Here is an 18,052-nt window from a genome sequence, read left to right as displayed (position 1 = left end):
ATCCCTGCCCAATGCATTTCGGCACCAACTGGTGCCTTCATCAGGGGCTGATCTGAAAAAATAAAAAACAAACCGTGTGAATGTTGTATAATTAATGTGTGCCATGGGAGTAATCGTTTGTGAATTGTACCGTATCGTACCTGTCAGTTTTGTATCTGTATTCAGTCAGCTGAAATAAGACCACGAAACCTAATGTTACTTTTTAAACATGAAAATTGCGGTGTTGTGTCTAAGCCATGCGATCCATTTCATTGTGCTTACCTAGTGTTTCCTGGGGCTTGTTGCTCTGTCAGGAAAGATACATGAAAGCCCTATGTTTAAGTCTATTCATTCCTTTGTACCAAAGGATATCTTTATGTGAGGACTGAAAAAGCGGTTTTAGAAAACTAATGGGTCCTACCTGATCTTCACTGGTTGTGGTGACCTGTAAACGCATAATGGGACGTTTTTAATATTAGCATAGGATCACAATGTAAGATGTGTCCTAGCTGTGGAGTTTTATGGACATACCTGCTGAGATATTTTTTGTCGACCTACGAGAAAAATAAACACATAACATAAATAATGTTGTCGTTGAAAAATGTCTCAGGCTCTTATCGGGATTAAGCTGGTTGTTATAAGAAAATACCTGTATTATCCTCCGTCGCTACTCGTAAAAGCTGTCTCGCATTTAGTTCACCATCTTTGTTCAGCGTTCCTGAGGCACCAGAATCGAATCTGCCATTTACTGGCTCTCACAGTTTGTTAAACACTAACGACATACTTCGTCTTCAGAGAGTATCGTTAGAGATTGCTCTCTGGGTCCGCCATTTTGTAATGTCTGCCGGTAATACGTGTTTTAAGGCTACAGTCACAGAATAGTAAATGTTGAGGACTATGCGTTATTTGAAATATTGCTAAGAGCGCCGCAGATCATATTTAAGCGAAAAGTGGTATATTAATTACCTTAATGTGTTTAGTACGTCACACGGAACAGACTGCTCTAACACGTTGGGAACAGTGGCATTAATCACGATTTACTTGATTTTATATTTTTTCTGTGTTTATCTTCGCCCACCCCGAGGAAGCCTCCCTTCTTTCTTTTGGGCGTTATGTTCGCCCTGTTCGAGATCCACACTTTGTCTTTTTTTTACGTTACCTATCCTTATAATTATGTTGCAGTGCGTAACTTAGTCTTAATCTGTTCAATGAGTTCCTCCACTTCACTTGGTTCTCTGATGTTATGCATTTTGTTCTGCCACATGATTCGCAGTGCGGCGGGAAACCTCATTTGGACCGTTGCTCCTAGGGTTTTCAATTCGGCCATATATTGACCTAACTCCCATTGCCTATCTTGTGTGTCTTTTGACATATCCGAACGTATCCTAAAGGTCCAGTTGTCTTTCTTTAGGGAGCTGCTTTTTAGACCTTCACTTAGGATTCTCTCTTTTAGAGTATATGTTTTGAAATTTATTAAAATCCTTCTAGGCGTCTTTCTGTCTCTACTCTTTCTGAATGGATCTCGGTGTACTCTTTGAATATCGTCACTCAAGTTTAAGTCCTTTGTCCATGGAAAGAATTCTTCGAGCAGAGAGATAGAAAAGTTCTTTATGTCTTGCCCTTCTAGATTTTCCGGTACATTTAAAATCCTAAGGTTATTTTTTCTTGCCTGGTTTTCAAGGGATTCCAGTTTTTCTTTGGTGGCTTTAGCCGAGCCCCTTAATTTCCTTATCTCTGACTGGTTAGATTCAACTCTTTTATTGAGGGACACCACCTCTGACTCTATTGCAGCCACTCTATCGCCCAGTGAATTCAGCTTTTGTTCTAAGGTCTCGCATACTTCCTGGATCTTAGCCTGATTGGACTCGGATACCAAGAACCTTTCTTTCATCTCTCCTAGAACTTTCTCCATGAGACTTTCCATGAGTTTTCCAGTTTGCTCTAGGAAAGATTGAGGAGGAGGATAGTCAGAGGGACAATTGGATGTACTTGCGGCAGATTCAATTACGGTAGTTTCGGGACGTTTAGGTACATTCTCAGGAGTTTCTGTATTTTCACTTTGTATATTTATATCGCTGGTTGATTCCGTACTCATTTTTGAATCTTTATCAATCAGGTTTTTGGGAGATTCTTCAATTTGGGGGGGTAGCAGAATGTGAGGGCTTTTACCCACTATTTGCAGGGGTTGTTGCACTTTAAAAAATGATCTCAGTGAGGGTGTGATCTTAAGTTTGTGCTCAGAGAGGGCTCCTGTTTTGTCTGGTTTTGGTTTGGGTTGACGCTCTAGCTCTCTATTAGTAGAGCTTTTCTTGTATTTTTTCTGAATAGGCAGGGTTACTTGTTTAGGAGGTTGTGTAAAACTTCTCTTAGAAAACTGCCTATTTCTAAGGCAGTAGCTTGATATCACTCCACCTCCTTTTTCAAGTTCTGTTTTTTCCCCCGGTCCTTCCCCTCTGCCCCAAATTTTGTCTTGGAAAACAAGTCAAACACTCCTGCTCCGCTGCCCTCAAAGCAGTTATCCTTTTCAGCCTCTATCTTTTGTTCAACCCGGTGTTCACCTTCCTTACACCCTTCTATTAAATCCAGTGCAGTCCTCCCCTGGCTATTTTCAACCCCTCGTACCTGGCTCATGTGGCTGCAGTGGAGGCAAAAACCCGACTTGTCTTCCTTGCTTCTCTCGCTCCACAGCTCGATCTGCTTGCTCTCTGGATGAGAACGCCAAGTATATTTCAAGAAAGGGCCGCCTCCTCTCCTGTGGAATTCTCTACTATCTTGCCTGCTGACGCTCCCTCGATTTCCCCGGCAGTCCTCCCCTCTGTGCCTCCAACACCTCGGTAAATATTTTGGGTAACCCTCTTTGTTAGCGCTGATGCCGCAACTGCCGCTGCCGCTGCCGTCTTTGCCCCGGAAGTGGAAGCTCACTCTTCCCTGCGCTCTCCGGCAGTTGCGCTGGGCCCCCGAGGCTGCTGCCCATCTGTGTGGGGCGTCCGTTGTGGCGTTTAACCTGCACAGCCCAGCTCGGAACACCCAGGGTCAGGCCTGAAGCAAAACCAGGATCAAAGACGGGTCGCGTCAATACCTCGCTACCCCCGTCAATTCCGCCAGGAGCTGAGTCCGTTCCGCTGCTCGTGAGTGCTTTTCCCCCGTACTTCTCCTCCTCCTCCTGTGGTATGTTGATGCTCAGTTACTGTTGTCAATTGTCCACAGCATTATTTCGGGATAGGTTTATTATTTCATACTATCAATCCCGTCTGCAAGTGTGGAGCTCCCGACCGGATCTCCTAGCCGGCCGCCATCTTCCTCGTGCCTAGGGCGCAAGGCAAGATCTCGTGTGATAAACACAGAAAAAATATAAAATCAAGTAAAAAAGACACCATGGGTGGGGAGCAAACTAGGGAAAAAACTGAAAAAAAAGTATCCTCAAGAACGAAGCAATGGAATGCGCAAGAGAACGATAAATGAATGGAAATCAGGAATAAAAAATTAGCAAAAAGAAAAGGCCATGTCTAAATCAGTGAAAGACTTCAAAATCTTATCATGGAATGTAAATGGGCTCAGAACACCGAGTAGACGGAGGAGAATCTTTGAATATCTAAGATTAGTGGATAGTGAAGTCATCATTCTCCAAGAGACCCATCTTTTAAGCCAAGAATGGGAACATATAATAAAGTCGTTGAACTGGATAGATTCTTACGTCTGTACAAACCAAAATTGCAATATAAAGGGAGTTGCAATACTTTTTTAAAAAAAACTTAATGCAAGAATTATACAGAAAACAGTAGACAGCAAAGGCAGATGGGCTGTAGCAAGAGTGAAGATATATGGAAATAACCTAATAATAGCGGGATATTACGGTCCAAATATTGATGATTCAAACCCTCTACAAAACTTGTACTCAGAGCTGTTAACAACATCCGACCCAATTCTGCTCGGGGGTGATTTTAACATTATGATAGATCCTAATTTAGATAGATCCCCTCCAGGAAGGCAATCAAATCTACCAAAAATGAGAGAATGGCTTAACATCTATAAAAGAGACTTAGAACTGATCGATATGTGGAGAGAGAAAGGGAAAAAGGAGCACCCATTTACCCTACATAACAAAAAACTAGGCCACAAGTCCAGAATTGACTATTTTCTGATTAGTAAAGATTTCCATAGAAGCATCAAAGCTCTGGAGCATTTGCCCGAACATTTGTCTGACCACTCAGCGGTTCAAATAACAGTGCACTTTGAAATAAAGAAATCTCAATTTAGATGGACAATAGATCGCACTCTCTTTCTGGACCCAAAAATAAGGGAAGATCTGAACATAACCTCAGCAAATTTCTTCGAGGATAATAAAGTAGGTACCTCAGAGCAAATTACCTGGGATGCTTACAAAGCAACCATCAGAGGCAAACTTATAAGCCTGGGGGCCCACAGAGCAAAACTTACCAAGCAAGAGATTAAAGAAAAGGAAGAAAGTATAAGTCAATTAGACGTACGGATCAACACAGAACCGAACTTAGAAACAAGAAATACATTGGAAAAGGAAAGAAAAGATTTAAGAGGAAAGCTAGCAGATTACCGCGAAGACAGAGTTAGAACTAAGTGGGAAGCTAGTAAACTTGCCACTCACGAGTATGGTGAGGGATGCAGAAAATTACTGGCCTGGAAAACTAAAACGGAACAGACTAGAAACAAAATAGACAAAATACAACTAAGCAATCAGTCTGGGACATCGTCTGAAGAGTCAGAAATCAGGCAGGAATTTGAAAATTTCTTCTCAGATCTGTATGTGGAAGATTCCTCCTCTACTCCAGAGCAATTAGAAGAATATCTGGACTCTCTAAATTTGCCGAGATTATCAGATCTGGAAAATGAAGAACTAAACGCAGAAATAACAATGGAAGAAGTAAAATCAGTCTTGAAATCTTTGAAAAAAGGGAAAGCCGCTGGGCCTGACGCTCTTCCAAACGAACTATACTCAGCATTAAAAGAAGTTATAACCCCCCCACTAACAAGTTTACTAAACAAAATATATAGGGAAAAAGAAAAAACTCCGGATACCTGGCATGATGCCATTATAAGTCTTATTCTAAAACCAGGAAAAAACCCCACAGTCTGTGAGTCGTATAGACCCATATCCCTACTAAACTGTGATTATAAAATCTTCACAAAAATAATAGCAGGCAGATTAGCTCTGGTAATGCCAAAATTGATACATCCAGACCAAAAGGGCTTTATAAAAGAGAGGCAAATATTTAACCTAACCCACGAACTTTTTGCAGCAGTTGACTTAGCTACTAGTGAAAAAATCCCCCTCACAATAATAACTTTTGACGCTGCTAAAGCGTTCGATCGAGTTAACTGGTCATTTCTAAACAGACTTATCAATAAATATACCCTGGGTCAAAATTTTAGTCAACTAATATCTGAGACTTATAGAACCCCGAGAGCAAAAATCCTAGTTAATGGGAGTCTAACTAATAATTTTACAATTCAAAGAGGAACAAGACAAGGGTGTCCTTTGTCTCCCTTGCTCTTTAATCTATATATTGAACCTTTGGCAGCCACATTAAGAAACAACGAATCAATAATCCCTTTTAAACATCAGGATTGGATTAAAAAAGTGGTTCTATATGCGGACGATTTCATGATTTTTACAGGAAATTATCAAAACTCCTCCTCAGCAATAAATAAGGTAATTTCAGAGTTTGGGAAGGTATCTGGATACTTAATAAATGAATCAAAAACTGAATCAATGAGCTGGAATACACAACAGAATAACCCATACACAAAGGATAAATTAAAATACTTGGGTATAATCTTAGTAAAAGATCTCGAAAAAATCCCCCAAATAAATCTGAGTAGGATCTCATTAGAAATGAAAAAGCTTCTGAATGTATGGGATAAGCTACCTTTAAACATGATAGGAAGATCTAATTTGGTGAAAATGTCGATCCTTCCTAAATTTACCTACCTTTTTAATGTCATACCATTGGAGTTTAAGAATAACCAGTTGAAAAAAATACAAGGAGATATAACGACTTTCATATGGGCGTCAAAAGGCTCAAGGATTGCCTGGAACAAAATGAGAAGAAGAAAACTACAAGGTGGAATAGCCAGTCCAGACATTATGGAATACTATAGAGCTTTTCAATTCAAGAATGCAAGATCACTGGTGAACAGCTATGTTTTTTACCCTCAATATCTCCAAATACTAACAAAAAAAGTTGACCATTTCCTGTTTAAATTTGGACATCCCAAATTCTTTAAAAAAATAAAATTAAAGATACTAAAAAATATGGCAAAACTCTGGTATCAAGTAAGAAGCGCATTAAACATTCCTTACTATAGCTATGCAGCCCCTATATGGGACTCACCAGGCACCCCTGAATGCCTAAAACATGCCCTAGCAACTCCTCTAAGAACGGCAGGAATTAACAAATGGGGACAACTGATGACAGAGAACTCAATAGCACCTTGGGAACAACTTACAGAAATTACTAACGGGACCCTTTCAAAATTTAAATATTATCAACTTACAAGCTGGGCAAGCTCCCTGTTGGAGAAAAAAACGGGAAATATAGAAATAGAGAAAGAGATCATGAAAACCTCCCCAATAAAAAAGGAAATCTCTATATGGTACTGGGCTATAATCACGCCAGGAGATGATGACGTCTCATTATCGGAATCGACTTGGAGTAAAAACATCATAGACTCAGAACTTGATAGCTTATGGAAGAAATCATGTGAAAAATGTTGGAATATCATTAAACCAGCGCGTCTAAAGCGAAATCACTTATTCACACTGCATAGGGCATATTGGACACCAAAAAAACTGTCAAAATTCAAAGGAGCAAGCATAAAATCCTGCCCCAAGTGTGGATTAGAGAAGGCAGACGACATACATATGTTTCACAGATGCCCACGATTGGAACCCTTCTGGCAGGAAGTAGGTAACACGATATGTCGGACATTGGGAACAAACCTAAATGTAAGTACAACATTAATTATTTTTGGGATATGCACTGAGCTAAATGTAAGTAATGAGAGGTTAACCAGAAAACAAGAAAATCTATTATTTGTCTTGATACTTCTTGCCAGAAGAGAGATTTGTCTGAACTGGGTAAAGCCAACGCCTCCGTTGCATGAAGATTGGCTTAATTCCATTATTACCATTAACAAACTAGATAGAAAGGGGAAACTCTCCAAAAAATCTAACTTCTGGGAAATCTGGGAAAATTATTATACTAATTAATACATAAGAGAAACCTGATTAAAACAACTTGTCCGATGATTAAAGCGGTGACAATAATTCAGATGAGAATAATTTCCCATCGAGTAGCCAAAAAAGGCTAGCTCTCCTTCCTTGCCGCCATGAATTATTGAATATGGTAAAGGATACAGGAGGACTATAACATGACAGTTCCACCAAAGGGGTACTCTATGTGGCCGGAAAATATAAGAAAAGAGTGAAGGAATAAAAGTGGAAGTCCTAAAGTTCTCTATTGTAATCCTTATACATTCATTCGCAAAATGAGGATATAAATAAAAAAAAAAAAAAATAAAAAAAAATTAATCACGATTTACCCTAAGATGACCTATGTCGGAGTGTGAGTTACGTATTGAAGTGTGTGAAGTGTCAATGGATGTTGATCAATACATTCACGTGTGCATTTGTATGCCAGTATTTTTTGGTCACCTTAATATAACATACAAGATCAGCAATACAAAAATTCTTCACACTATGCACATTATTACTGTTTGCACATATTCACCGATAACACATATTCCTGCCTGTTGATATGATATATATGGTGGTATTTTTGTATAATGCAACTTACAAGTGTTACGTGCTGTTATGGATATGGTGGTGTTATAGTATAGCCTTATAGATAGCTGGATATTACTTAGCTCTAGGTTGTTGGAAACACTAACTTCTGTGCTCTACAGGTAACATGAAAGATCATATCTATCATTTAACCCCGTTGGGTGCATTGTCTGCAGATATTTTATCCAATATAACTCTCGTTGTAGAAGTCTCTGTCTGTTATCAATGCCTGTTTTGATCTCCACTTTATCTATGATGACAAACCGTAACTGAGAAATCTTGAGGTTGGCTTCCTTCCAATGAGAAGCTAGTGGTGATGATAACTACTGGTTCCGTATTCTACTCTGATGCTCTGTTAGTCTGGTTTTAATTTTCAACTCTGTTTTCCCCACATACATCTTCCCACATGGGCACTTGATTCCATACACCACGTTTTGGGCATTACAGTCACTGTTGTGTCTGAGTTTTATGGTTTTGCCCGTGGTTGGGTGTTCAGAAGTATTTCCTGTATTTACGTTGTTGCAGTGTGTACAGTTCTGACAATGTACGGTGCCCTTGTGTTCGGTCCGTCGGTCATCCAATGTGGTTCGCTTGAGTATTTGTCTGATGTTAGGACCTCTGGTGTACGCGTGCATGGGTTGTTGTGAAAATATTCCATTAAAGTCCTTTTCTGTGGATAAAAGTTCCCACCTTTGATTGATAATCCGTTTGATTGTCGTGGATTGTGTTGTGAATTTTGACACAAATACCATTCTGTCTGTGAGAGCCAGTAAATGGCAGTAAATGGCAGATTCGATTCTGGCGCCTCGCGAACGCTGAACAAAGATGGTGAACTAAATGAGAGACAGCTTTTACGAGTAGCGACGGAGGATAATACAGGTATTTTCTTATAACAACCAGCTTAATCCCGATAAGAGACGGAGACATTTTTCAACGACATAACATTATTTACGTTATGCGTTTATTTTTCTCGTAGGTCGACAAAAAATATCTCAGCAGGTATATCCATAAAACTCCACAGCTAGGACACATCTTACATTGTGATCCTATGCTAATATTAAAAAAGTCCCATTATGCGTTTACAGGTCACCACAACCAGTGAAGATCAGGTAGGACCCATTCGTTTTCTAAAACCGCTTTTTCAGTCCTCACATAAAGATATCCTTTGGTACAAAGGAATGAATAGAATTAACCATAGGGCTTTCATGTATCTTTCCTGACAGAGCAACAAGCCCCAGGAAACACTAGGTAAGCACAATGAAATGGATCATATGGCTTAGACACAACACCGCAATTTTCATGTTTAAAAAGTAACATTAGGTTTCGTGGTCTTTATTTCAGCTGACTGAATACAGATACAAAACTAACAGGTACGATACGGTACAATTCACAAACGATTACTCCCATGGCACACATTAATTATACAACATTCACACAGTTTGTTTTTTATTTTTTCAGATCATCCCCTGATGAAGGCACCAGTTGGTGCCGAAATGCATTGGGCAGGGATTGAAAAATTTACAATATGATCAATGGTTACAAAGTGTAAATATTGAAATTACCAAACAATGGTATTGTGAATATATTGTGATCGAAAGTGTAAAATGAATATAGAATGTATTGTATGATGACAATTAGTAGAAATCAGATTATGAAAATAAATAACTGACAACTATATATAATGGTGAACGAGTAAAAACATTTAAGGTGTAGGATAACACCATGTGCACAGTGCGCAACTAGATGAGTTTTCAACTCATCATAACTTGGCATTTACCACAGGCGTGACAAGCCTAACAGTTGCAGCACCAATAGATTAGAGTGATAAACAGATAAACTAAGAGTGCTCCTCACACCCCCCCATTACCGTTTCTTGATATTTTCTCGACATATGGCTCTGCCATCCGTGGCATCAGACCATGGCCTATGAGCCACAGTGGGTCTTGAGTACGGTCTTAAGAAACCATCTTCACCATCTGTTTCCCTCCAAGGCTCAGGTGTTGAGAGTAAGTAACTCTGGTAATTAACTTGTGGATTATTTTCTAACCATTAATAGTGGAAGGAAGTCTCTCATCGGGATGCTCCAAAGGCCTTCATTGTTAGACCCATTAACTTTCCCCACCCATCATGTTCACTGCACTCCATTAAGTCACTATGCGTTTTGATTCTGAGTACAGCTCTTTCAAACTGCATTACCACCCTGACTTTACCTTTGGGTCCTTAGGGATCAATGAGTGCCCAAAGCCCAAGGTGCACCCTGGCACTAGATAATAGTAACCATGACCTTTAGGAAATGAGCAATAAATGTGTTAATATCACTGCTACCCAGAACGTCATCTATGGATCCCATGGCCATCTTTAACAGCCTAACGGTGATGAGTCTGAATCAAGCCATCTAGTCATTATTCCACCAGCTGGTCATTATTCCACCAGTGGTCCCCACTTCTGTTAGCTGGAAATATTTAAAGGTAGTGGGAATAGAACAATGCAGTTCAAACATTTAATTGAATCAGGGGTGTCCTTTGGCAGTCCTGAAACACTTCTTCCATTAACCATTGACAGATATTTTGGAGTGGGTTATACAGTGGTATTTAATTGACATGCGAATGAAGACTCCATACCCACATTATTCCTCATAGCCTTAGCCTGCCCTTTGAGCATCTGATAGATACAGAGGGCATGATTCACAAAGATAAACCTACACTTTTGTGTATGTTTATTATTGTTTGCTATTCACAAAGGAATTTTACTAGTAGTATCTTTATGACTGTGGAGTCTCCGCACATAAAAAGATGGGACAGTCCTATCTTTGAGACTCCACAGTTATATAGGTACTACTAGTAAAATACTTTTGTGAATAGCAGACAATTGTACACTTTCACAAAAGTTAAGTTTATCTTTGTGAATCAGGCCCAGAGTTTCTAAGTGATCACAATCACCATCCATAGGAATGCAAAATACACAAACAAAAGTTAGTCGAGTGTGGTCGTGCCCTATTCTCAAAAAAGTCCTATGTGTCTTAGAGTGTTTTCCCCGTGTTGTAGTCTTTAGTTAGAATCTATGATGTAAGTTATATCGCTATATGCAATCGCTTCCATTACGCGCTATGAGAAAGGTGGTTAACAAACATGTGTGGCGCCTGCATTTATGCTAAGGGTCGCGGTATGTTAACAGATTAATGGGTGCTTACCGGAATCTAAAACGCGGTGAGGGTCTCTCCTGCGTTGATCGTGTGTGACGGTTACGTCGTTAGTTGTTGCTTAAAGTCGCGAACCTACGTTCTTAAGTGCTGACGGCTAGTGGTGACGTGTTTGTTAAAGTGACAACGATATTGAATGTAAATAAAGATTCATTGCTGCATCTAAAAAACATTGCGAGCATCGTAGTGTTCTGTAAGTGCTTCTGGTGTATGTATTGCCACGATAAGCATGCATGTTAAGGAGAAATCACTCATGCCTTCATGCCTGCACGATGATTAGGTATCATTAAGCCCAGAGAATTCCGAGGGGCCTGAGAATATCCTTAAGACCTTCCCTATGCAAGAACACACAGAAATTCACAGAAAAATGGTATGCCATACTTAATAAGTGCTCCCTGGATTTGATACTCTTGACAATAGAAGAATTATCAAACATCCTGGAAGAATTGAATAAATAAATCGATACAGTCAAAATGTAATTAGACAAGTCATTTACGGCGGAGGAGATGGAAAACATTTTGGAGGACATCAATAACCAACTGCAGAAATACTCCCAAGAAGTCAACGAAAGGAAAATAAGAAAATATCGAAGGGACACCATCGATTATAAGTTAGGGGAAGTGTATACATGGGCGGAGATTTATGCAAAAAAAAGGCAAAACAAATCTTATACCACCAACACAGATACCTCCTCAACAGATAGTGACGTTTCGTCAAAAACCACTTCACAAGAAAATATCATCCAAGGTCAACAAAGCGTGGCAAACAACCTTTTCTTCTGGGCAGACTTTTGCTTTCACAGGGCCGGGCTGTGCTCCGCTCTTACCTACGGGCCGGGCATTGCTCTGCCTATCCTCTCGGCCGGGCTTGGCTCCGCTGAGCCCCCTTACCGGACTTCGTTTCCCAGCTGCCCCATCTGCGGCAAGGACGCCGCCTCCATCATTGCGTGGCGCCAGGAGGCGCTTAAAGGACTGACCAGGGCCGAGTGCCCTTTGTAACAACTTTTTCTTCTGGGCAGACTTTTGCTTCCACAGGGCCGAGCTCTGCTCTGCTCTTACCTACGCGCCGGGCATTGCTCCGCCTATACTCTCGGCCGGGCTTGGCTCTGCCGAGCCCCCTTACCGGACTTCATTTCCCAGCAGCCCCATCTGCGGCAAGGACGCCACCTCCATCATTGCGTGGCGCCAGGAGGCGCTTAAAGGACTGACCGGAACCTCGTCCCGCGGGACGCGTGCGGGAGCGCGCCGGGAGAAGCCCGGGACAAGGGTGGGCCGTCTGTGGCCGTCAGGGGCTGCAGGAGGCTGGGCTGGGCCCACTCTCTAATGTTTTCCTTTGGATTCTCCCTTCTAGCTGAAAGCACTTTGTAGTAAGCCGGGTTTTCGTGTGTTTCCACTTATTGTATACATTAATCTCGTTGCCTCTGTGCTTATTTCGTTTCTGTATAGGTCTGGTACACATGAGATTACTTTTTACACTGTCATCTTTTTTGAGTATTGCAAAAAACACAGTTGATGGACAGAATGCAGAACAATGTCTTACATTCACCCCAGTACAAAGATCTGGGCCTAAATCCATCTTTTGCACTCCACACCACCCTAGGTTAGACACTGGCTATATGCAAATCAGCCTTGACCCTGTGCCTCATGGGAACAGTCCAGCCCGAACTACCAAGCCATGTCTTTCCTAGACCGGAATCAAGCATCCAAGGACCGGTTTCTGGCTATCAGCCTTCTCCAGCCTGGATAGCTTGACTCCAGTGATGTTGAGAGCCTGGGACTCACGTCTGAGCATACCCAGCCCACTCGGGGTGAAAATTGCAAAAAACACAGTTGATGGACAGAATGCAGAACAATGTCTTACATTCACCCCAGTACAAAGATCTGGGCCTAAATCCATCGTTTTTTTGCACTCCACACCACCCTAGATTAGACACTGGCTATATGCAAATCAGCCTTGACCCTGTGCCTCATGGGAACAGTCCAGCCCGAACTACCAAGCCATGTCTTTCCTAGACCGGAATAAAGCATCCAAGGACCGGTTTCTGGCTATCAGCCTTCTTCAGCCTGGATAGCTTGACTCCAGTGATGTGGAGAGCCTGGGACTCACACCTGAGCATACCCAGCCCACTCGGGGTGAAAATTGCAAAAAACACAGTTGATGGACAGAATGCAGAACAATGTCTTACATTCACCCCAGTACAAAGATCTGGGCCTAAATCCATCGTTTTTTTGCACTCCACACCACCCTAGGTTAGACACTGGCTATATGCAAATCAGCCTTTACCCTGTGCCTCATGGGAATAGTCCAGCCCGAACTACCAAGCTATGTCTTTCCCAGACCGGAATCAAGCATCCAAGGACCGGTTTCTGGCTATCAGCCTTCATCAGCCTGGATAGCTTGACTCCAGTGGTGTGGAGAGCCTGGGACTCACGTCTGAGCATACCCAGCCGACTCGGGGTGAAAATTGCAAAAAACACAGTTGATGGACAGAATGCAGAACACTGTCTTACATTCACCCCAACCACTTAATGTGGCTTAACGCTGCCTTGTACACAAGGCCCCCTTTCACGCTATGGCGAGTATGAAAGGGGTGGGCAGTGGGTGTTGCGGTGGGTGTTCCACTGCAACACCCATTCATTTTGACGCCGCCCCTTATGTACGAGGGTGGCATACATAGGAGGCAAAGCGAAAATTACGCCCAGGTAAAAACTGGTCTTAAGATGGCAAAACGAGGAGAAATGCATTATCTATCCTCGTTTTTGGTTTTTTCATGTGTGCTGCCTTGTGAAGCACACATGGATAAAGCAAAATGGCATTGTTTATTTTTGTACAGGTACATAAACAAACTTTAAAAAAATGAAGCAACTTGCATGAAAGTGACAGAATGGCATTTTTGGGGTAGTTTATGTAAATAATCCTTCCCTGCAAGCAGACACCCTTGCACTCAGGTGCAAGTGTGCCTGAGTTGGCGCTAAGTTGCTAAACTTAGCACCATCGTACAGGGAAACGCAAGGCTGCGCAACATTCTTGTAAGTATGGTGCAGCCTTGCTTTTCAGAAGTGGAGGAGAGAGGCGTTAAACCAGGAAGGCTAACGCCTCTCTCCTCCACTTCCCTGTACATATCCTCCCCAGTGTTTCTGGGCAAATCACTTAGGGCCATATTTACAAGACCCTATCGCCGCAGGAACATCACTATTTATGTTGTTCCTGTGGCGATAAACCATTCACCTTATTTACAAGGTGGTTAATGTGCCTTAACTCTACCTTGTAAATAAGTCTGCCTTTCATGCTACACTTGGCGTGAAAGGGACGTGCAATGGGTGTTGTGGTGGGTGTTCCGCTGCAACCACCATTGATTTTGACGCTGTCCCCTATTTACAAGGGTGACGTAAATACGAGGCAGCACCAACATTAAGACCAGAAAAAGCCTGGTCTTAACATGGCGAAAAGAGGAGGAATGCTTCATTTCTCCTCGCATTTGCTGTTTCTACATGTGCTGCATTATGCAGCACACATAGAAACAGCAAATCGACACAAATGATTGTTTACTTGCAGGAAGGGACACCTTTTTTTAAAAAAAAATGACACTTTGCAACTTTTATGTGTGCTGCCCAATGCAGCATACACAGAAGTTACAATTCCCCATTCTGAATTGTTTATGTGCAGGAAGGGGTACCTTACATAAACAGTCATTCCCACCAATGCAGGCATCCTTGCACTATTGTGCAAGGGGGCCTGCGTTGACGCGAGGCAGCTAGATACAGCGCCAAAGTTAGGGGAAAAGTATTCTTGTGAATACCACATATCCCTGCATTTTCAGAATGGCAGAGCGTAGCGTTAGCAATGTTTGCTTCATTCCACGCTTCGCCATTTCCTTGTAAATATGCCCCTTAATCTCCCCGTGCCTTGGAACAGTGTCTAGAGACCCTCACGGGTGATTAGCCACACTTTACAAATCCGAGCATTATTTTTATTACCTAAGCAAAAACCTAAATTACACTTGATGTTGACATTGTTAAAGTGGTGCTAGGACATCTTCGTTCCAGAGGAATATGGTGAAGGGTTCTGAGTTGCGTGTGCACTGAAGCTCGCTGGGGATCTTTTTGAAGCAAAAGTAACCAGAACATAGGTCTCCCAGAGAGACATTTTGAGGACATTGGCGCAAATGGTTTGTGCATCAAAATGGTGTAGCTCCAGAGATCATGGAGTGGCTGCCTGGTGGAAACAGGTGACTCAGACTCGTAAGATGATTTTTTTTGCTAACCAAATTTTATTTGTTTCAGATAAATGCACCCCGATAACATTGTATTGCTCCAATATCCCCACCCTGCGTCCATAAGTCCTGGGAACTGCCAGAAACTTCAGCCTATCAACCGTTACAAGGTTTATAGAGTATCCCAGTTAGCTCCTTCGGCATCCCCATATTTTGTCATATTTGTGTGGGCAGTCCCGGCCATAAATTCCAGTCAAGTCAAGTCAAAGAGATTTATTAAGCGCACACATCACCTGGAGGTCTCATGGCGCTAGCGTAAAAGCTCCACTGAGGCTGAAAGGTCAGATAAAGACAGGTTATTCAATCTTAGCACACCAGTCCATAGTGGAATGCCACCCGACATGCTGGGGGCCGGTCAATCATTCAAGTGACGCACTATATTGTGCTTAGCCAAGAATGTCGCAATGCCTCCCAGTGCATATTCCTCCTGGGGGCCTCCCAAGTCTTTTAGGATGCCCAACAGTGCTATTCTGGGGGAGAGCTCCTGCTGTCTCTCCAGCACGTCAGTCTGTGTTGTCTCTAAAGCTCTAGAGTATTGCACAACCATAGGCACAGCTAAACTTCATGGTAAAAATGTTTGCATCTACTGACGAACACCTGCCACCTTCTGATGTGTGTGAGATGTGTAGTGTGGAAGTAGGTGAGCTGGATGAGACTCAAGGTGGTGGATATTGATAGGGTACAGAGGACCATGTGTGCGTCTCTCCAGTCAGCCTCCTCTAATTCTCCCAATCAGGTTTACCATTTCTGTTCAAGGGAATCAACGTGTTTGGGGAACTAAGTATACGTGATTGCTATATTTGGGAAATCTCCCCCTTCCCCAATGCACCCTAAAGGAATTTTACAACAGTTATGCAATGTCTTCCTGATAGCAATATTGAGCGTGTCTCGGTTGCAAATATTTGTGAAATTGGGTGGTGGAGAGGGTGAATTGGGATTAGAGGTTTTGAAAGGCTTTCTTGGATTCCCCCTGCCATACATTTCCCAGATTGTGTTACCTATTCTGTCCTACTTGGCAAAGCCTTCAGTCTCGAGACCTGGCGGAGCCATCATCCTTTCAAGAGTGGAATCTGTTGCGTCAATTTCTTATCCCAACTCAGCATCTGCAGTGCCGCACGCCAGACCAGGATGACCACTTTGGTGGACTCTGGGAGTTGTTGGGAGAGTAAAGGACATGCAGGGCAATGTCATGACCCAACAGTGATAGTTCCAGTCAGTATGCCAGATGTTGCCTGTCTCCGTTAAGACATTCAATAATTACTAAAGAATGAGAGACCCAGTAATATAGACGGATGTCCACCATGACTATGCCTTCATCATAGGTCGATTGACAACATTTATTTAGGGCCATGTGGTTGGACCGATTGCCCAGAGGAAAAAGTGAACCAGAATAGTGAGAGTTCAGAACCAGGGACTGGGGATCACCAGGGTACGTTTTACAGGGTATCGATGAACTGGGGTAGGATCATCATTTTGGACAAGGCAACCCTGACAAGTATTTGTAACAGGAGTTGTGCCTAATTGTGAAAGTCCTGCGTTATACGAGTCACTAGAGGGGACCAGGTCAGCTCAGGATCCACTGAGATGTACATGCCCAGGTAGGGACAATGATAGTCTATGGATGGAAAAGGGTGTTTGCCATGTAGTGGCCTCTGAGTTCCCAATAAGGGGATTAGAAGAGATTTGACCCTTTTAATGTGGCGATGCCTCCAGATATAGGCATAAGAGCCCTAGGCGGACCAGATGCATGAGGGTTCTGTAAATAGAGGTGGACATCATCAGTGTACAGTGCATTTTGTCCTCTTCCCCATCCCCTCATCGCAGTGGATAAGCTGAGCCAGTGGTTTGATTGCTCGGCAAAGAGGAGGGGAGACAGCAGGCAGCCCCCTAGTGCCTCTATGGATTAGGAATGGGTCTGAGAGTGTCCTGTTAATGCGCATTTCTACGTTAGGGTAGGAGTAGAGAAATGTTACATATTGTCGGACTCGTGGTCCGAAGCCCATGTGGCACAATGCCTCCTCTAGGAAGGCCCAAACCATATAATTGAATGCTTTTCTGAAGCCAAAAAGGAGAAGAGCACATGGATACAACATCTTGGCTCGTCAGACCAGTGTCAACTGCTAGCTCCTGGTACAGTGTCTTGTACTTCGACCCCGCATAAAGCTGCATTGGTCAAAGTGGACTAGGTCCGGGAGTACTCAAATTAGACAGTGAGCCAGTGCCTTGGCAAAGATTTTCATTTCAGCATTAATTAATGATATGGGTCTATATAAGAGGAGTGTTCTGGGGTTTCCAGTTTCGTGGCTGTCAACTATAGTGGCTAGGTCCAATCCTGTTGGGAATCTTCCTTTAGCTTTCGCCTCTAAGTAGAGAACTAGCAGCCAGGGCAACAGCAGTTTGATGAATTTGCAATATTATTCAATGGACTAACCATTGGGGCTCTGGCTTTTTACCTGCATTAATTTCAGATAAAGCTTCTCTGATTTCCTCCAGAGTAAGGGTTTGTTATGATACTTTATTACAAAGTCAGTAAATCTGGCTTATTTATTTTGAAAACCATAGATAAAGCCAATATCGGTAACAGTCGTTTGTTATCACGTTATGTTATAGGTTATAGAAAGGTATTTAGTTCCATGTAATTTCACAGATTATCATAGTACGCAAGGGCTTTGGTGCTGGTCACTCACTCTGACAATCCCTGGGAGTAGAATTTCACTGTGATGAGAGGGGTTGTATAATGTTTTACCTACTGTAATTCTGTACATCTTTGTAGTCTTATCAA

The 18,052-nt window shown here is 42.3% G+C and overlaps 1 protein-coding gene across 1 annotated transcript; it reads right to left on the bottom strand.

Annotated features, from left to right (window-relative positions):
* Nucleotides 1-1,131: 1,131 nt before the first annotated feature.
* LOC147661163 (uncharacterized) lies at nt 1,132-6,179 on the bottom strand. The gene is made up of 2 exons (XM_086951271.1): nt 5,368-6,179; nt 1,132-3,286 (listed from the first exon to the last, which is right to left on the bottom strand). Exon 2 carries the CDS (start codon nt 2,072-2,074, stop codon nt 1,151-1,153), a length of 924 nt encoding a protein of 307 aa, XP_086807397.1. The 5' UTR covers nt 2,075-3,286; nt 5,368-6,179; the 3' UTR covers nt 1,132-1,150.
* Between the last annotated feature and the right edge of the window lie 11,873 nt (nt 6,180-18,052).

This window comes from Lissotriton vulgaris, unplaced genomic scaffold, assembly GCF_964263255.1.
Source record: "Lissotriton vulgaris unplaced genomic scaffold, aLisVul1.2 SCAFFOLD_11398, whole genome shotgun sequence".
Classification (NCBI taxonomy): Eukaryota; Metazoa; Chordata; class Amphibia; order Caudata; family Salamandridae; genus Lissotriton; species Lissotriton vulgaris.
Note: the sequence above shows the minus strand (reverse complement) of the source record. Positions and strands in the feature narration are given on the sequence as shown.